The 21,663-nt window shown below is 32.5% G+C and overlaps 2 protein-coding genes across 2 annotated transcripts in view; one reads left to right on the top strand and one right to left on the bottom strand.

Annotated features, from left to right (window-relative positions):
• The window catches only part of LOC148620311 (transmembrane protein 184B-like), a 32,718-nt gene extending 13,045 nt beyond the window's left edge, over nucleotides 1-19,673 (bottom strand). The window contains exons 1-2 of the mRNA XM_088581085.1: nucleotides 19,544-19,673; nucleotides 11,068-11,253 (exon numbers count right to left, since the gene is read on the bottom strand). Coding sequence (XP_088437211.1) covers nucleotides 11,068-11,253; nucleotides 19,544-19,546 — 189 coding nt within the window. The 5' untranslated portion in view covers nucleotides 19,547-19,673. The remainder of the gene's footprint in view (nucleotides 1-11,067; nucleotides 11,254-19,543) is intronic.
• Nucleotides 19,674-19,859: 186 nt separating this feature from the next.
• The window catches only part of LOC148620309 (DNA ligase 1-like), a 61,725-nt gene continuing 59,921 nt past the window's right edge, over nucleotides 19,860-21,663 (top strand). The window contains exon 1 of the mRNA XM_088581081.1: nucleotides 19,860-19,996. Within this exon, the coding sequence (XP_088437207.1) occupies nucleotides 19,977-19,996 (20 nt within the window). The 5' untranslated portion in view covers nucleotides 19,860-19,976. The remainder of the gene's footprint in view (nucleotides 19,997-21,663) is intronic.

Genomic DNA, 21,663 nt, shown 5'->3' with positions numbered 1-21,663 from the left:
GATAAGGTGTACAACAGACCTTATCTAGTTCAGTAGAGGTTAGTTAACTTTATATAGAGGGATTTCTAATATCTCAAAAATAACAGTGGTCAATTATTAATCATTGATATTACTATACATATTAAGCAATCCTGGACAATGAACTATATAAAAACTGTAGGGTTATGACAACCTATTCCTCTTCAAGTACATCGGAGTACATTTCATACATAATTAAGTATTACAGATTAAAAATATCAATATCACTAAAAACTACTTGTTTCTAATTTTGGCAAAATCAGCACTTTGAAGTGAAAATCAAGCCTTTCAGAGAATGCCTAAAACAAGAGGCTCCCAGAAGCCTGAATCGCTCACCTGGTTAAATTTTTGCCTTTCAAGGGCAATAACTCTAACAAGAAGTTGTCTCACAATTATGACTCCACCAATACTTTGGTAGGACTTATCATGAGGATCATTTCATCAATTGAAAGTTTCATTCTATCTCTTATAGTTTTCAAGATATTGACTAAAAACTGCAAGAAACGTAATTTTCAGCCTTTCAAAGGCAATAACTCTTATATGGAGTCATCTGACAACTTTGATTCCTGGAGACTTTTGTAGGCCTTATAATAAGAATCAATTCAGCAATTGACAGTTTCATTCTATCTAACATAGTTATCAGGCTGAAAACTGAAAAAAAAAAAAAAAGTATTTTTCACCTCTCAAGGGCAATAACCCTGATGTCGTCTGACAACTTTGATCCCACAAAGACTTTTGTAGGCCTTATAATAAAGATATTTCAGCAATTGAAAGATATTGGCCAAACCTAATGGTTTTGGAGATATATGCAAAAAACTACTGAATGACCCCTATGCTCTATTTTCAGTAAAGGTGGTCATGTTTTTCAACCGATCAAAAATCCAAACAATCATTTTGTTAAGGATACCCTAAAAAACAAAAATACCAACTTTCATTGAATTCTGTATAGTGGTTTCAAAAAATATCCAAAAAGGGCAATAACTCCCACATGGGTCAACAGATTATCACCAAAATTTTACCGCAGGTAGATCTCATCATGCTGAATACTTTTACCATAATGTCAGAATTTAGCTAAACCTAACGCTTTTCGAGATAAATGCAAAAATCTGCTGTCTTACCCCAATGTTCTATTTTTTAGTAACAGCTGCCATGTTTTTTAACCGATCAAAAATCCAAACAGTCATTTTGTCAAGGATATCCTAAAAAACAAAAATACCAACTTTCATTGAATTCTGTAATGCAGTTTTTGAGAAGAAGATTTTTGAAAGCAGTAACATAAAAAGACAGCAAAATATGTCCAAAGAGGGCAATAACTCCAACATGAATCAGCAGATTTTCACCAAAATTTGACCACAGATGGATCTCATCATGCTGAATACTTTTACATGTGTCTAAATTCGGCTAAACCTAATGGTTTTGGAGATATATGCAAAAATCTGCTGTCTTACCCCAATGTTCTATTTTTAGTAACAGCAGCCATGTTTTTTATCCGATCAAAAAGCCAAACATTCATTTTGTTAAGGATACCCTAAAACAAAAAATACCAACTTTCATTGAATTCTGTATACCCCGGTAGTAGTTTTTGAGAAGATTTTTGAAAGTAAAAACATCAAAAACAGCAAAATATGTCCAAAAAGGACAATAACTCCAACATGGGTCAACAGATTATCACCAAAATTAGACTGCAGATAGCTCTAATCATGTCAAATACTTTTACTGATGTCAGAATTTGGTTAAACCTATCGATTTTGGAGTATATGCAAAAATCTGCTGTCTGACCCCTATGTTCTATTTTTAGTAAAGGCAGCCATGTTTTTTAACCAATCAAAAATCCAACTGGTCATTTTGTTAAGGATACTCTTAGGAACAATCATTATAAGTTTCATGCAAATCTATTAAGTAGTTTCAGAGGAGATGTTTGAAGAAATTGTTAACGCCAAGTGAAAAAAAAAAAAAAACCATTGTAAAAGAAGGACAGTCTACTGCAAATACTGTAAAAGTATTAGTTTTTGATATTTTCACAGTGAACATAAAAACTAAAAAAATAGTACCCGCAAAATTGATTTTTAACACTGTCTAAGGCTTTTCGTTTATTGAATATGTGAAAATTAATACCTGCGAATATGCTCACAAGACAGAATCCACAAAAATTAGTTACCACGAATATTAATACATTTACAGTACATAAGATTCAACTAATAAAATTGTAGGCTCAGTTGATACCCCTGCCCCGTCCTCCTCCCTACAAACCAAATAAGAAGCAAAAAACGTCATTCAGATGAAAAAACAAACAAGAGGCTCCCATGAGCCCGAATCACCCACCTGGTTGAATTTTGCCTTTCAAAAGCAATACATTTAACAAGAAGTTGTCCAACAATTTTGACTCAAGAAGTCTTTGGTAGGGCTTGTAAGGAACATTTCAGTAATTGAAAGTTTCTTTTAATCTATCATAGTTTTCAAGATATTGACTGAAAACTGTTTAAAAAAAAAGTCATTTTTCCCCTTTCAAGGGCAATGACTTTCACAAGGAGTCATCTGACAACTTTTATCCCTGAAGACTTCTGTAGTCCTAATAATAAGAATCATTTCAGCCACTGAAAAAATTCGGCTAAACATAATGGTTTTGGAGATATATAAGACATACTACTGTCTGACCGCTATGTTCTAATTTTAGTAACGGCTGCCATGTTTTTTGAAAATCCCCACATCAGTTCTATGCAGGATACCCCACGGAACATTCATAACAAGTTTGGTTTCAATTGGTCAAGTAGCGTCAGAGGAGAAGATTTTTGTATAATTGTTAACGACGACAAAGACGATGGACACCAAGTGACGGCAATAGCTCACATGGTCTTTGGTCAGATGAGCTAAAAATGGGCACAAGGACATCATGTGATAAAGAATGTGTGAAAATTTCATTGAATTCCATTCATCTGTTTAAGAGGATTTGCTGGAAAGAAGATGGCCCTCCCTTGGTCAACTGATGACCAAGTCCACGTTTTGCATAAGGAAATCCCTAAAAGACAAACAGAAGGAAAAACAAAATGGGAGTGAATAATGGTATCATGTGATAAAGAATTATGAAAGTTTCATTAATCTGGTTCAGTGGTTAAAGAGGAGTTGCAAATTAAAACTGGGTACGAATGAATGAATGAATGAATGAATGAACTGATGGACAGCAAGATCACTTTATACTTTGTTTTTCAAACAGTGTATAAAAAGAAAACATATAAACAGGAAAAAGAGATGATGCACATATACAATCTATTGTTTGATTGATTGATTGCTTATATTGTTTAAACTGTATGGCAAAAATTTCATGCATTTCAGGATGATTCGCAAATTGAACAGAGCCTGCTTTGTACTAGTTTACAACATGCTGAGTCAGTTCTTTTTTGTGCTGGTTCACTGAAGCAATAGCCATCCTACTAGGATACATTATTCCAACTCTGAGTCAACCAGTTGCTACTCTATCCTCTACATACCACGTACTTGGAGGAAAAGTTTAAGTCTTTCATGTGAATCAGCTGGAAATCAAACCTGTGACCTCCTACTCTCAAGACATACTCTCCAAACCATCAAGGTAGTACATGTACATACAAAATGTAGACAAAATAATGAAATACATTTTATTACATATAATAACTTATGATAAACAAATTAGCACACAAAGAAACTAAAGCACTTGCAGCATGAGCTCCCACAACAAATTAGAGTGGAAAAGACATCAAATGCTCCAGAAGAATATCAGTAAGCATGTTCACCAGTGGCTGTTCTAAGTAAGTAAAAAGATCAAAGGATAAATAAAACTTAGGGGTGTTTTTGGCCCCTTACTAGACTGAAACTCTAAACATGGTAATAGAATGTTACCAGCCAGCATTTAAGGACTTAATGTAGTTCAACATTACCATATTAGAACTTTTTAGATAGTTTTTGTTGAGTGTAATGACAAGTAAAAAGTAGTTAAAAACTCAAGTTTTTGGGCAAATATAGCTAAGATTTGGTAAGAACATAAACATAAACCCAACATATCTTCAGGAAATTTGATAAAATAGACAGAAATGTTTCAAAATATCAAGATATTACATGGGTCTAAACTGAAATAGACACTTGTATTTCATGTGGAATGGGAAATTTACTTTCTAATTCGGTAAGAAATAAGACAACCTGTTATTTTGACCAGTGATTATGACTTGATGTGCAGTACAGATCAAACTTTAGGTTTTACACTTTTGTTCAGGGAGTAAAAGTTTGCTGTAAATCAAATATCAATTTTCATATGGGGGCCAATATCACCCATAAATGTACCTCAACCTCTGTTGGGTTGTCAGTCAGGTAAAACATCAAATCTTACTGACAACCCCTTGTCTCATCTAGGTCAATCAAACAAAGGCTCAATGTACTCCTGTCTTAGAGGATTATTTGAAAGTATCTTCCTTGTAGTAGGGAAGTCAATGTACAAATCATATGCAGGTCAATAACAGATCAACTGTGAAATGTATACTTCATAGGCTAGATTAAAGTTGGTATACTGCTGTCAAGAAAGGGGAGGTATACCACTGGAAAGTCAAAATCATTATGTTTGTCATAAAAGTTTTTTCAAGCATCCTGTGTCATCTATGTGTTAGGTGTGAAGGTATATCTGTTGTCTCTTTTATTTCAAAGGCATTTGGGATGATCAAATGTAAGTAATCCTTGAAACTGGGATTATTCATATAATAATACATTTCCTATAAAAGAAAAGCCGAAATTAAAGGACTGGGCTAGTCAGTCTTCTTTTTTTCTGAAGTAGCTTTTGTAAAAATCTAGCTTCATACAAACTAAGAAACAGATTGGCTAGGAATGGTGCAAAGTTTGTTCCCATAGGTATTCCTGTTTTCTGTTTTTTTTAATAGGAATTCTCATACTGAGATTTTCCTCAAATCATTCCAGAAGATCCAATATTTGGGAAAAGTTCCTATATCTGGGGAAAATTTCAGTTAAAGAATTTTTTTTAGAAACTTGGACCTGTCATCCTAACTTGATAAAAATATTATAAAACAAAAATTCAAACTTTTTAACAACATCCATCTCCAATTACTTTTTGTTACTCTTTGTAGAATAAGAAATTTGTGAAATATTTGTTTGTTGGGGTTTAACGTCTGAGCAGCAATATTTCAGCTATATTCAGACTAATATGTTGGCCGATTGTAATACCAATTGTAAACTACATCATGATGTATTACAAGCTCTTGGATCTAATTCCCCTTTCCTGTAAAATATGAAAACCCTAAATACTCTCTGAAACATGCATTACTGGCACAAATAATTGTTTAAAACAGTCATTTATTTCAAACTGTCTTTAAGATAGTAAATACAAGAAACCATTATAAAAATCTTGTTTAAAAAAAAATAATCAAGTAAATAAATGTATAAATGAAAAAGAATATTCAAATAAAAGCAGCATCAAGTTTATTGATTTTGCTCTTCTTTAGCAACATAATTTATCACTTAAATAAAGACATTACTTAATCCATGCAACTTTACATATATGGGACCATCTGGGAATATTTCTGTTAAAGCTGCTCTTCTTCTATGTATATTACATTTAGCAGTCAATAATTGGTCATGACACTAATGCCTTGTTATTCCTTTTGGTTATAACTCAAGTACATGTATTGATGAACCATATACTTGTAAAAACTTACGATGTGTTGTGAACCACAATCATTTAACATAAGCTTCAGTTACCACAGACAGTTGACCCGTGATGGATATATGCAAAGAATTTCTAGGCCCTAGGCATAGAAGAATTAAAAAATTGTTATCAAAATTTGTCATCTCATCTGCTAAAAAGAGTTATTTAAACAGGACCAATATCCAAATAAAAGTTACCTGAATAACTCAGGATTTCTATGATTTTTAACATGTCCGATATGAAATCAATTTATAAATCTATTACAACACACAGTAATTTGTATGTATTGAACCATTTAGTTTTACTTTAGCCAGAAATTTGACTTTAGATTATTACAATGACAAGTCTGACATATGGTGAAATTTTGTCTGACCAAAGGCAATGTCAGACAAAATTTCCTTTGGTTAAACAGTAACTTTGTCTGACATTGCTGTTGAATGTAAAAGGACAAATATGCCATTAATTTAGACTGATAAAAAATCTAATTTGCCAAGTCTGCAATAAATCTGTAAAAACAAATTTACCTACATACATGTATAAATGCATGTTGGGTAAAAGATACAAAATGTACTTCAAGTGAGATGGAAACAAAATTGGTAATTTGAAAACAGACTCCTATAATGTCTTTAACATTCTAATGACAGACAAAGCCAATTTACAATATCACCAATGTAAATTTGTCATTGCCCCGTAAATTGAAAATCTATAGCTCAATCGAATTGATTAGACTGAAATGCAATCAAGGCATGGTGACTGACATGGGAAAACAATACCTTGAGTGACAGAAATGCTGCCAAGAGTACTGTTGATTTTATTGTAGGGGATATATTTTCTTGTTTGTAGCCTTTAAGAGAACAATCAGCTGTCAATTTTCTGTATGATTCTGTAAACAAGCTGGAGAATTTTATTCCATAAACATGTAGGTTTTATTATGGAATGTAGTCAGAGTACATATTCAAAAGTCGGAATTTCCTATCAGAGGGTAATTATGCAATGTACATACATGTGTTATTGGAATAAAAATCAAGAAGGAGCATTAACCCAGGCACTTAAATTAGTTCAAGTTAACTTCATTAAAAGAAGGTCCAGTTTCTAATCAATAGTCCATTTGAGGAAAATCACAGGCCCATAATAAAGTGCCAAATAAAAGGTTGCTGGTCCAATTTCAATGGTCCTATGTCAGAAATTGAGGACCCCAGACTTCAGACCACTACTAATTTGAACTCCTCCACATAACCAGCAAACAATTTCTTTGGTAACAATCTCTATCTAGGGCAGTGGCAATAAAATAGAATCTAATAACAAAAGAAAGTGAACATTGTTTTTGTGACATAAAAGATCCATTGAATCATGGATGATTAGGGTAAAAACCATTTGATTATGAGAGGAAGCTGGCAGTTTTTTTAAATAATTATTAGATGGCCTATGGTACACCCCCAAGAAAACAAAAATATTTTCTGACCTCAGTCCAGATACTTCATACAGTGAAATGGAATAAGGGAAATAAATAATCTTGCCCCAATCTGATTGAAAATTACTTTTCTGATCTGCTGAAATTTAAAAAATAAACATTCTGTTCTTACAAAATTTGCCAGTCCCCCGTCCTTCAGAATCAAATGATCATGCCATAAGAAAAAAACAATGACACCGTTCATCTTTGAAGTAAGTACATGTACGTAGTATGATATTATGACAAATTAGAAGAAGTTCAAGGTTCATCAAATCTTTTCATCATTATTGATCAAAAGGAAATTTACAAAGATTGATGATAAGATAGTCTTTCTTATACATGTATTACCATTTACAACTAAATGTCTTATAGATCTGAGTGTTGAAATAATTAGTAAGACATGGCACTTGTAATCAATCACATTTCCTTAAGGTATTTGAATAGAATTAAAATTACCAAGTTTTTTAAATTGTGTAAATATATGGGTGAATCACAGAAATAATCATCATGAACTTGTACAAATATGACAATGTACATGTGTCATTATTATGATTATTTTTATACTTAACTTTACATGTTCACATTTAAGTAAGTAATTACATGTATATGGAAGCTACAATTTTAAAGATTGTGGTTTTGAAATTTGTTTTTTCTCAAAATACTGTCATTGAAACAATAAAAAAATGTTCAATCCCAAAAACCTTCTCATCATTTTTTCTTCTTCTAAAGTTCGTATATAACATGCACAGTATACATTACAGTGTATATATACACAATATGTTCATTACTGCAGGAAGGGTCAAAAGCCATCTACCTTCATCAACAATGGATTAAAACATGAAGGATCAATGACCCTATACCTTCATCAATAATGGGTTAAAAGAAAATAACAAAACAAAGCTTTTGATCGGTACTGTAAACTACAGATTTTATGGGTTGCTTTAAATAAAGAAAATTTTGACTCGCGTGTTAAATTTTTGTAAACGATTTGCTTTTTGCCTTCCTCCAAAAATGACCCCTGCATTTATACATCAACAAATGAAAATTTGTCTTCTTAATAAAAAAATGTTCAACTTAATAAGCCTAGCAAATATATTAAAAGAAAATAATACAGAACTAAAGAAAAAAACAGTCAAATCTACTCCTTAATTCTGAATACCATTAAACATATTTGCCAAAAATAAAAAAAAAAAACAAGCATTCAGACAGTATTGCTGATGCAATACAGTGTCCCCTTTCAGCTTTTGAACTCATTGCCTTTATGAGATTTTTTTTATATATGTGAACTAACAATGGATGGTGTTATTTTTTAACAATCAAGAGAAAATAACTCTTGAGCAGCAAAAGCAAATTCCATCAAAATCAAACCTGAGCTTCATTTTACAGTAGATAATAACATTTTTGCATTACAGAAAGCTGCATAAAGACATTCCTTTCTATCACCTGGAAAGTTGAAAAAAACTTCGTTATTATGAATTAAAGGGCAAATAACTCTAGAATGACAGCAGCAATTTGCATCAAAATGATGAAACATAAACTTTTATGTAATTTTCTATGTCAAAGGGCCATAAGTTCCATATAAACCATTTTGCTGCAATGATATTTAAATTTAATTTGTAACTTGTCATGATAAGACTAGCTAACAAATATGAAATCAATTGGATGAGACATTACAAAGAAAAGTCTGGAAAACAAAATTTTATGAAATTTTCTACATCCAAGAGACACAACTTCTGTAAAAATCATTCAACCGTAACATCAGTCGAACTTAACTTGTAACTTGTCATGATAAGACTATATACCAAATATGAAATCAATTGGATGAGATGAAAAAAAGTCCAGAAAACATAAAATTTCATGAAATTTTCTATGTCCAAGGGCCATAACTTCCGTAAAAATCATTCAACCATAAGGTCATTCATACTTAACTTATAACTTGTCATGATAAGACTATATACCAAATATGAAATCCATTGGATGAAGCATTACAAAAAAAAGTCAGAAAAACATAAAATTTCATGAAATTTTCTATGTCCGAGGGCCATAACTTCTGTAAAAATCGTTCAACCATAATGACATTCGGACTTCACTTGTAACTTGTCATGATAATACTATGTACAAAATATGAAATCAATTGGATGAGGTATTACAAAAAAAAGTCCGGAAAACATAAAATTTCATGAAATTTTCTATGTCCAAGGGCCATAACTTCTGTAAAAATCGTTCAACCGTAACTTCATTCGAACCTAACTTGTAACTTGTCATGATAAGACTATATACCAAATATGAAATCCATTGGATGAGGCATTACAAAAAATAGTCAGGAAAACCAAGTGTGACTGATGGACTGACAGACTGACTGACAGACGGACGGACAGAGTGCAAACCTAAGTCCCCTTTGGCATTTGCCAAAAGGAGACAAAAAACTGCAGAAAAGGATTCCTTAACATAAATAAAGTGTCCTGCCTTTCTGTCAATGTTGTAAAACAGAGGAGTTACTTGGCCAGTGTTCTAGGAATTTTGAAAATTTTTCACAGATAAACTCAAAATGAATAATAAATTTCCCACATTTTAAGTCCACTTTCCAAACTTATCAAATCCTTTCAGGAATATAAGTTTTTTACCATGTTTACTTGCTAAAGGAAAAAAGGAACATAAAAATTCCCAAGGTCATCTCTGCTACATGTACAAAAAAATACAGTTGTATTGATAAAAGTTTAAATGACCATAACCATAAACATGTTTATAATCCATATAAGAGCATGTATATGTTCATGACTGCACATGTAACAACAAGTAATATAACTGCGCATGTACTGATACATGTACTTGTAATACAAGGATTCATGTAAGATATAAATAGGAAATCAACAGTAATGACATAATTAACAATGACATTCAAGATTAATTTGTACTAATGAATGAACTATTTTCCAACAGGAAAACAAGCCTGCATGTAATGTTTATCTATAATACATTAAAACATTAATACACAATTTATAGTCTAATGTGAATGCATTGAACTCTGTTGCAAAGAAACTTATATTTGTTGATAGAATTATGTCATGTTTAAAAGTGACCTGCCTTTCTGTCAATGTTTCCCTGCTGTTTATAAGTGCCCACCTTTCTGTCAATGTTTCCCTGCTGTTTTATATGTGCCCTCCCTCTCTGTCAAATATTCCTCTGCTGTTTATATGTGCCCACCTTACTGTCAATGTTTCCCTGGTGTTTTATATGCACCCTGCTTTACTGTCATTATTTCCTTGCTGTTTGTAAGTGCCCTGCTTTTCAGTCACTAATGCTTGCATGATCATATGCCTTCAAATTTATTTTTGAGTTCGAGTGCCTATTTTTATATGGATTAGCCTGGCCTTTTCAAATACTGCACAGAACACTTAAAATTTCAGAGATTATCTAAGTGTCATGTACTTTATAAATTTATCTGCCGTTACATCTGTATGTATCAATCTAGGAAAACCATTGCAATGAGAATGTTCAATGAACAATAAAGAGTTTCCCTCTGAGTACAAAATATCTTGAAGAGCAACCAGTTGGACTTCTTTCTTTTGAAAAATTTAAAATTCAAAGTTCAAAATTAGTAGCTAGAGTTTTTTGCAAGTACAATATTGCAGGAGAGGGAAGGTTCTCAGCCAGTGTTCAAGGATTCTTGAAGATTTTACTTTTCCATGGGTTAACTCCAAATTAAAATTAAATTTCCCACATTTAAATCTGCTTTCCAAACTTAACAAATCCTTTCAGGAATTTAAGTTTTTTACTTGCCAAAGGGAAAGTGGAACATAATAAACAACTTTCCCACACCAACATTTCACATACAGTGGGTGATGTGAAAGTGGAATCCCACAGAATTTGACATTTTCCAAGCTAGTGTTAATACCCTGGATATGATCTGGATTGTACCTACCTGATGACATGTGATTATCAAAGCAAGCAAAGCAAATGTTCCACCAATTCCCTGGGCCGCAGCTGTCTGCAGGAAAATCAGTGGGTGATTGTGTATGGTTGTGTTACCCCCTGTAATATTAGCTGTAGTCACAACAGTACGGCTCTCTGTAACTGGTGATGTTGAAAAGTTTGTCTGATTGTTAGCCTGCAATATACATGTATATTACATATGGTATAACAGTCTTCTTTGTTCATTAGTAATTATGGTCTCAGTATCGTATTAATTTTCCCATAGACTTCTATAGTGAAGTTCATATTTTTAGGATTTTTAAAAAAATATGCAAATTGATTCAATAAAACTTTCACTTATGTAGCATTTCTAAGGACATGTGAAAAAATTATTTCCCGCAAAGAAAATAGGGTGAGTCCACGAAGATCGAACAGAAAAGTAGTCTTGAACTATAAATAGCCATTTTCCCTACTTTCACTTTCGTTTTGCACTCACCAAACCAACCTTTTCAGTGGAACATTTTTATGATATTATGTTAGATTTTCTTTTAAAAAAGTTCTTCATCTTACAGTGTGATGTTTGCTCTATTTTATAAGTCATTGTTCATATCTTTTGACAACACATTAGTTTGTAGAGAGGCAAAAAGAAAATGCACTATATTTTTATAGCATCCATGTTTTGACGTACACCCACTCAGGGATATGCAATACGATACTGGTACCTATTACTAATAAACATTTCAATATAATCATAAAAGTTGCTGTTTTTCTGCTAGAGTATTCATTTTCATACTGAAAATTCAGAATATCATTGCCCTGCTACAAACATCAGTTTTCTATTAAAATTTTTATATAGGTACCCTATTCCAGGCATAAGACTAATATCTCAATGTTAGCCAGAATATGTTACTTTTGATAAAAAGCAGCTGCATTAGTCAAACTAAGCAAATTTGTGGTTTATTCTGACATAGTAGATACATGAGCTGTACTATGAGTTCCAAATCATTATTTAATCCCCACTTGTGAGTTCCATATATGGAAATATTAATATCTGAACCTCCTTTTTTGTCTTTAACTCAAGGGAGCCTCTTGTTTAAAGTAAAGTATATGTACCGGTACAACCAACTGTTTTAAACTATAGATATGGTCATTTCAATTATAATAAATCCAGAAAAAATTATACCAATATCATAGTTTAAAAAAAATATAGCTTTTCGTATGCAGAAAATGCAGATTTTAAGCCAATTTGGTACCCCAGGCAGATACAAATGGACCTCAGTATGACAGGAAAAGGACTTTTTCTTTAAAACAGATAGCTATGATGCAAGAAAAATAGTTTACTGGTATAAATATTATAATAACAATTGTCTGCTTTAAATACTTTTTGAAAGAATTCAGTTTTTATATGAAAAAACACCATTATTTTTCTTGCGGCATTAGAATCTGTCCATTTGAACCACCTAAAAAAGTCAACTAAAAAATTGGCTGTTGACTTTTGTGACATTTCTGTGTTTAAATCAACCACACAGTTATATGGCAACTCATTTTAGCTATTTATTTGAAAGAAAAACAAAAAATATAAAAAATATTCATTTTTTTCATATATAAGAGGCAATGTATGGAAAATGACTACTTTCAAGTCCTAACCACATACTTAAAATGTGTTGTAACTTGAAAACTATCCTTTATGCAGGAGTATTACTTGCTTTAGGTTACCTGAATATAGATATGCTCATCATAAATAGTCAAGATAATAATTTTATTGAACTGATATCCTACAAATTCATGAAAACAAAATGCATTTCCAAATTTGGTAAAGATTAACCATAAATGCAAAAAAACAGAGCTACCATAAAAAATCAGGTTCAAAGGTTGGCTAATTCATCTTAAAAGTGTTACCTGCATTGGGGAACTACTTTTTCAGCTGGTAAAGACCACTTGCTGAATATCCAACTTAACTTGAAAAACTGGCTTACTAGGTCTCCGTATCGTATTAATTTTCCCATAGACTTCTATAGTGAAGTTCATATTTTTAGGATTTTTAAAAAAATATGCAAATTGATTCAATAAAACTTTCACTTATGTAGCATTTCTAAGGACATGTGAAAAAATTATTTCCCGCAAAGAAAATAGGGTGAGTCCACGAAGATCGGACAGAAACGTAGTCTTGAACTATAAATAGCCATTTTCCCTACTTTCACTTTCGTTTTGCACTCACCAAACCAACCTTTTCAGTGGAACATTTTTATGATATTATGTTAGATTTTCTTTTAAAAAAGTTCTTCATCTTACAGTGTGATGTTTGCTTTATTTTATAAGTCATTGTTCATATCTTTTGACAAAACATTAGTTTGTAGAGAGGCAAAAAGAAAATGCACTATATTTTTATAGCATCCATGTTTTGACGTACACCCACTCAGGGATATGCAATACGATACTGGTACCTTATGATCATGTGATGCAAAGAATATTCCACATACATAAAGCCTTGTTTCATTTTTTAAATATATTGATGCTATACTTCTAAATTTAGATCCGGATATAAACCATTCCGTCCCATAATTATTCTCAGCCAATCATGTGGTAAATGCCACAGACAAAGCAGACAGAAAGAAAATACATTATCTACATATGTAATATATAAATCAAGGACTTTCACTCAATCAATACACATGTACGTTATATACAGCCCTAATAGATTATATTGACTGAGGACTTCGTCCTTAGTCAATATAATCTGAACAGGTCCATATACATGTATTATGCATTGATTTCGTTAACAGTCCATAAATTATTAATTGATAAATATATACAAAACCAGAAGCTCTGTTTGTCATAGGAGCCCCCATGTCACTTGTCAGTAGTGATTTTTTTTAGTAAATCAAATGTCTGTAAGACAATAATGATGCCCCTGCTCACATGATTTGCCAAATTAAGAATATGTTAATTTTTGTATGAAGACATGGTTTGCAGATTCAGAAAGGTTATGTACTGTTGGTTGATGCAGTTAATATTTGGTATGTTAGGCTAATCACTGCAAAAATACTTGGGATGAGAAAAAAAGGACTGGACTAATGGACAGACTGATGGACACATAAAAAATGTTAATATCCCCAATAACAAACCCCAATTTTGTTGCTTGGGTATATTTCTGAAAAAAAATTTATTAAGTCCAACTATCACCCAGTTCCGCAATATTCCACAAAAATCAAGATCCTTAGACCTATGATCTTGCACACCATCATTATGTGTAGAAACATCCTGCAAAAAATATTTTTGATGTAGTTCAAAAACTACAGGAGGAGATAGCAAGTCAAGCCATATAGCCCTATTTCTGATCCCTAACTTTGTTGCTTGGGGTATGTTTCTGATGAAAATGACTAAGTGTAACTATCACCAATTTCCGTAATATTTCACAAAAATCAAAATCCTTTGGCCCTCCACACCTTCATCATGTGCAGAAACATCCTGTAAAATATTTTACATGTATTTCAAAAACAGTACGAGGCAATAGCCGGACAAGCCATGATCGTGTGTAATCCAGACGGACTGACAGACAGGGGTAAATCAATATGCTCCCGACTGTTTGTTGCGGGGCCTTAAAAATGTATAAAAACAGGTTCATTGACAGTTCAGGTTTGGACAGGTAAATTAATATTGACCAAAAGTCAAGTAAAACTTCTGGAAATGCTTATTTATTTTCAAAAGTTTTAATTGACTTGTGAGCTTACAACTGTCAAAATTTTTTTGTACTTTTATGATGAAATGCACTCAGAATTTTTTCAGTAATACACTCAGTAATTTTTTTAAAGTTCTAAGGTACAATGTAAATGGGTGATGTTACACTACTCTCAGGAAAAGTTTTAATTTCTCCACTCTACACGGTAGTCACCATTTTAAAAAAAAATTGTACTTAACTCATCTTGTCTCTATACCAAGATATATTTCATGGTTCAAGCAGGTCAATACATTTTAAGGAATATAACACATGTAATTTTATATCAGCAATGAACATTAAAGCCATTTTATCTTTCTTTAATTTATTTCTCAAAAAAATACACAATGTCTGTCCTGACCTTAAAATTAAAATATGATGTTTTTCGTTAGGGGTGTAATGATTTTATGTATGGTGATTTAATTAATTTACATCTATGCTACTAAAGGAAGAGACCAATTTCTTTGAGCTGCATCTGCTCTGAAACCATACAAGGTCGACTGTATTTGTGATATAAGGTATAAATGTAATGTGGAGTACTTCCTAAATTTGTCTTTGAAGCAATCTTTTATTCTATCGAAAACGTGAATTTTAGGGAAAATATCCAAATTTGAAGACCGTCAAAATGAATTATGAAACACAGACTTTTGTCTTTTATAATTGATATTTTTCATTAAAGCTCCAAATACATTGTACTTGTATAAACTGTAACTTCATGTTCCCTTTATTTGATTTTTACTGACACACCTACATATAATCCTAATGAAAAAAAAAATGGTAATATTTATTTTTATTTTTTTTGGGGGTCAATATAGCTCAACAGAAATTTCCTTTTCAAATTAAATTTTAGTCAGATTTTCATTTTAAAAATTAACACCATATTTCTTCTATTAGCATTTTAGGATAGAACACCAGAAATCAGAAATGTATTCTTTTAATCGTAACTTTGAAATATATTCATAAATTAAAAAGTCCTTTTAAAGTACAAATTGAAAATACTTTCATCAGTCTAATTGCTCATTTCATATCAACAACAAATTATATGATTTTTTATATACACAATTATGTCTTTTCAAGCACTAATTAAAAGTCAGTTTTTACCTTACAGGTAAATTACTGTCCTGTAAATTTTACCTGAGACACCAGAATTTATTTAACAATTAGTGAGTTGTACATTACAAATAACAGAATCAATTTCAAAGGATTCATACCTGGCATACCAGGTATTGGGACAATGAGAACTGTCTTTATATATCAGGACAATTTCAACAATATTGGAAGGTAATAAGTGAGCAAAGCTCACTCTTAAATGTACAGAAATTTGTTCAAAAATTCATCATACTGACCAATGATTTTGTTACCCTTTTATTGAAACTTTTCATTAAATATTAAGAATATTTTTCCCAGAGAGAGGAAAATTCCCAATTGTCAGGCATAGGTCAAGAAGCCAGTGAAATGTTCTTTGAGACATGACTTCTCGGCATATGACATGTTTCTGTCCCCTGTACCAAAATTCCTAATGTGTTAAAAATATGGCTAAAAAATTTCCCAAAAATAAAGAGCTGGGGCTGCTTTTAAAACAAGGAACAAAATCACTGCTGACACTTGAGAAACTTTAGTCAAGGCAAAACAATAAATCATGATCTACTGAAGCTTTAGAAATGTTAAAAATGGGCACTGTGCTATAAATTTTGAAGAAGGTCATAAAAGCTGTGCTATGCCACCAAGCACTGCACTATATAAAATTAAGGGGAAAACACTGTGTTTTAGAAATTGTCAAAAATGCCACCTACACAAAACTTTTCAAAAACATCAACATTATTTAATTGGAACTACTCAGACTTTTTAAAAAAAGCTTCTTCTGGTTGAACAGATAGAGATTAAACCCCGCTTTTTATGCCTAACCTGGAACTGTTTGATCAACAATTTTACAAATACCTGCTATGTTCAAGGCCTGCTCCAACTGATGAAAATATCCTAAATCAAACTCGGCAAAAAAAAAGGCAAATGGCATGAAGTGTACTTTTTGAAATAGAAAATTAGTCTTTTATGCTTCACTTGCATTTAAGGCCAATGCCCTCCTCATATGAAAAGTTTTAAGTGAGCAAAGCTTGCTCTTAAGTGTATAAAAATTTGTCTAAAAATTCATCATACTGACACTTGAAAAACTTTCATCCTAGCAAAACACTACATTGGCAGTCTTCACAGTTAAGCATAAGTCCGAAGGCTTGTCAAAATGGAGGCAGGCCTGTAAAATTAACTACTACAAGCCAACAGTCACTATATAAATATTTCTGAAGAATGTATTTCGAGTCTGGGAACTGGAAAGTTGATTGTGAAGACTGCACTGGGATACATTAAAGCTTCAGAAATAGTAAAATTGGAGGCTATACAAAACATTTAATAGACTTCTATGTCATTTCTTAAAAAAAAAGCTACTTCCAGTTGGAAGGATCTGGATAAAACCCTGCAACCTATCCTGAACCTGAGACAGTTCTCCCAATAATTTTACATATATTTGGAATGCCCTTTGCCATCTGCCATTTACATTTTTGTATTACTGATGAAAAATTTCTAAAATACTTTGCATAATGATAAATAGCATGAAGTCTAATTTGTTGAAAAGAAACTGTTCTTCTGATTATCTTCTGATTTCTTCTGATAAACACCTTTAATTGGGAGAGTCTTCAATCTCGCAGAACAAAAGCAAGGCTTGTTTTACTTTATAAGATAAATGGGGGTTAGTGGAAGTTACAAATGATATGCTCACACAATCAGATATATGCACTAGAGGCCAACATAAATTTAGGAAAGTTTATACAAATAAACATTTCTAAAAGTATTCCTTCTACCCAAACACTGCAACAGACTGGAACAATCTCCAAGAATCTATCTGTATGTCACCTTCCCTAGAGTCCTTCAAAAGTGGTATCTCCACTTTATCTTTTGAAGGACATTATCTAGCTAAATAATAAAATAAAATAACCCCAACCACTGTACATAATGTAAATATATTTAACTTTTATCATGCAGGGGTCGCGCTGGGCTTCGCCAATGTCGCAATTTGCGATTTTTTATTTTATCTGGCGACAAAAATAGCCAGTTGGCGATTTTCTTGGTGCCTGGGTTTTGTATATCAAAATTGACAGGAAGTTTATCAGCAACGGATATTCTCTCCAATTAAACAATTGTGTTGACACCTGGTCAGAGTTAATTGACTATGACCAATTTATGACTGAAGGCAATTAAAGGTAATTAGACCAGGCGACTGGACTGACAATATCCTCATAGGAGGTGTCAATCAAATGTAAATATGTTATTGAGCCAATCAAAACTCTCATCATCTGGTCAAAGGTAAACACAATTAAGGCCATGTGCACACGGCTACACACAAGTTTCACAGCCCTATTTAACCATGTAATACATTCAGAAACAGACTTACCTAATAACAGAATAAATTAAATCCAATTAACAATGATTATCCCATCAGGAAGTGTCCACATACTTTGAAATGAAAGAATTGATAAAGAAAATGGATGACATTTGTTTACACTTTTGCCATGTGACTTTTTTGGCAGGAAAATCGGTGAACAAATAGAATGGGGATTCCCAAAATCTTATTAAGGAAATGCTGTTCAGATCAAGATAATTAAACAGGGACACAATTAATGGTCCATGGTACAAACTGTAGTTTGATAGAAATTTTATCACTTGAATCAAGTTTATTAAAAATAATAAAAAAAAGTAAATTAGATTGTATTAGATAAATTAGACCATAAAGGATTAAAGTGAACATGTTTTAAAATCAGGGACTGTATGAGAATAGTAACATAGTCTTTGATAGAAGTAAAATACCTGTTTTTGGGGTAGTACTTAATATTTTATGCGTATGAAAGTGACAGACTTGAGCTAAAAACCTGCTTTATACATGCATCAAGAGTGAATCTTGGGTACATGTATGTCATGAATGGAGAGGTTGTTTTGATGAATTGACAAAGATAAATCATCAGTGAACTTAAAACTGTCTTTTTTTAGGTATAATTTTTTTGGCACCCTTTGGCTCTAATTTCTGAAAACTGGCAACAAAAAATGGCAGCTGGCGATTTTTCTGGCGACAGAATTTTGGAAGCCAGAGCAGCCCCTGATTAAGTTATGTATTTTTACATTAATTGTACTGAATTGCAAACTTGTCTTTAAACGTTAAATTTCCGACCCCCATTTTCATGTATATAGCATGGCAAGTTCCAGAAGGTTCCACACTTCTTGTGGAGTCTATTTCTGTACCGGAAGATGATGATGATGATTTGATACTGTTGTAACAGGGCTGACATAAATGAATTCATGATTCTTTGGGAGCATTTCAAGTTTCACTGGACTTCTATTATATTTCAAGGTGTGATAGTTTGTCTTATTTCTTTCATGTTTTTCATTTAAAAATATGTCCATTAAGAAATTCCATTTATGTGATAGAAAAAGGGTCCGTCACTCTTTGTGTTATCCATATTATAAAATTAAAAAGGATTTTGCAATATTGATGTGAACTGACCTGGAAATACCATGCTATGCCATGGTGACTATTTGACTAGAAAAGTAGGTGCTGGTTTAACAAGGTGTCAATAAAGCCAGAATTTGTTAAGATTGGTTGTTGAGTAATATGTATGTGTAGGTGGTATAACATGCTTATTTGTAGAGGCAACATTTGTCATTTATTGATTTGGTTGCATTAACGCGATCTTGGAAAGAGATTTCCCCTGGAATGTTGCAGACTTACCATATTTATCCTGGAAGTACTATGCTAGAAACAGAAAATGATCCACATATTGCAAACGAAGTAATTATTTTTTACTGTCAGGTCCATCGATTCACATATTCTATTATTTACAGGAAATGACGTTTCTGTCATAAAATCACATGACCATGACGTAACTTAAATGAAAATTTCTTTTGTAACGGTTACATCTGAAAATATTTTGCATTTTTTCTTTACCGTTAAGTGTTATGAATGATGAAACACTTTTAAAAAATGTTCACTTTCCTTATATCATCTCGATATTGCAAAGAAAGCTTCTTCAGATGGTTATGGTATACTCTCCTTGTTAGGAGGCGATTAAAGTTTTTTTTCCGGTCCAATATTTGGCGGCAAACAATGAATGTCCGATGCTGAAAGATTTGTATACAGAAATAGAAAAAAAACAACGTAGTGAATGATGCAGAAATCAATAACGTAATGTTTATATCTTTATCTTTTGCTCCTTGCTGAAAGTTCAGCATGTCTATATCATGGTCTGGCCAATTATTTTTTTTTAATTTTAGTTCCCGAGATTTATTTTGATAATTTTAAAATAAAATAGCCCTTTTTCAATAGGTTATAGCTGCGAAATCGTAGCTCTTGACCTTTTTTTTTTGATTTTGCGATCTAGAAAATACAAAAAAAATAGTTAAAGCTACGTTTCGCAGCTAAATAGGTTACTGTGTCAAAGGCCTATTTAATAGCACCATCGGAAGTTCTCTTTTGAAATGGAGAGTAGTTAAACTAAATTATGATGTCCAGCATTGTTTTTTTTCTTCATTTGGTTTGACAAGATACATCACACTCGAGTAGTTGGGAACATATGGATCTCTTAATACTCAAGTCGTAGTTATAAATCTGTGTTAAGTCAGTGAAACACTTTGTCAGTAGGATTTTTTCGGGCTGAAATATGGGTGTTACACCCACCCATCTGGGCCATTGTATATATTCAGTTTGTTAATCTCTGTACTGGGTGTGAAATTCACCCAGCATTGTGAAGTTAATCTCATTGATCTTCACTTACAGTTGTAACGGGATTCTTCTGTCCCCTGCTGTTTTCTGAAAATTTCTACTTCGTGGTCCTTGTGGTCACGTCGTTACGGGAGATTTAACCATTATCGAAAACGAATCTCTGTGTAATATACTTTCTAAAGGTCCCAAGTACCAGTATCAGCAGTGACAAGACCAATACTGCTACCACTCTCTCCAAAGAAGAGATTGTGGAAAACTATAAATCTGTGCTATCCTCTTTTGGTCTCTCTACCAAGGACGATGATTGTGATTTACCGTCTATGTACTGGATTCCTAAACTCCCAAGAATCCATACAAACAACGTTTCATAGCTGGATCTGCAAAATGTACCACCAAACCTCTTTCAAAACTTTAAACTTACATACTCACAACTGTCCAAGAGGGTCTACTGTTCTACCACAACACTTGTTACTCCCGTAGTGGTATTAATTCAATGTGGATTTTGAAAAATTCGAAAGATCTTTTGGAGACAATCAGTTCAAGACTATTAGCTGAATATAATAGCATTAAAACCTATGATTTTTCAACACTGTATACTTCTATTCCCCATACGCAGTTAAAATCCCGACTTGAAAACATTATACATCGTTGTTTTTCCACAAAAGGTGGTACACCTAGATACAAATATATAGTTCTTGGTAGAAATTCCTCATACTTTGTAAGAAATAATTCCAAATCATCTTCCATAAATACAGAGGAAGATGTTTACAAAATGCTGGAATTTTTAATCGACAACATATTTGTCCATTGTGGTGGACGTGGTTTTCAACAAACGGTCGGCATCCCAATGGGAACAAATTGTGCTCCTTTACTTGCTGACCTATTCCTTTACTCTTATGAGGCTGACTTTATAGCTGATCTGATCAGAAAGAAAGAATATCGTTTGGCTAGATCCTTCAATCTCAGTTTCTGCTTTATAGATGACGTTTATCTTTAAACAATCCTAATTTTGGGGATTTGATACATCGCATCTACCCTAATAAGCACCAAAAACACCCGTATTTAAATCTATTACATTTCATCTTACTTTGTAAGTCCGGCAACACAGTTCTATATTTTAACCTTCACCT

Source organism: Perna viridis, chromosome 4 (assembly GCF_037379345.1).
Source record: "Perna viridis isolate PV_CMFRI_1.1 ecotype Kerala chromosome 4, ASM3737934v1, whole genome shotgun sequence".
Taxonomy (NCBI): Eukaryota; Metazoa; Mollusca; class Bivalvia; order Mytilida; family Mytilidae; genus Perna; species Perna viridis.
This window is presented reverse-complemented; position numbering and strand designations above follow the sequence as displayed.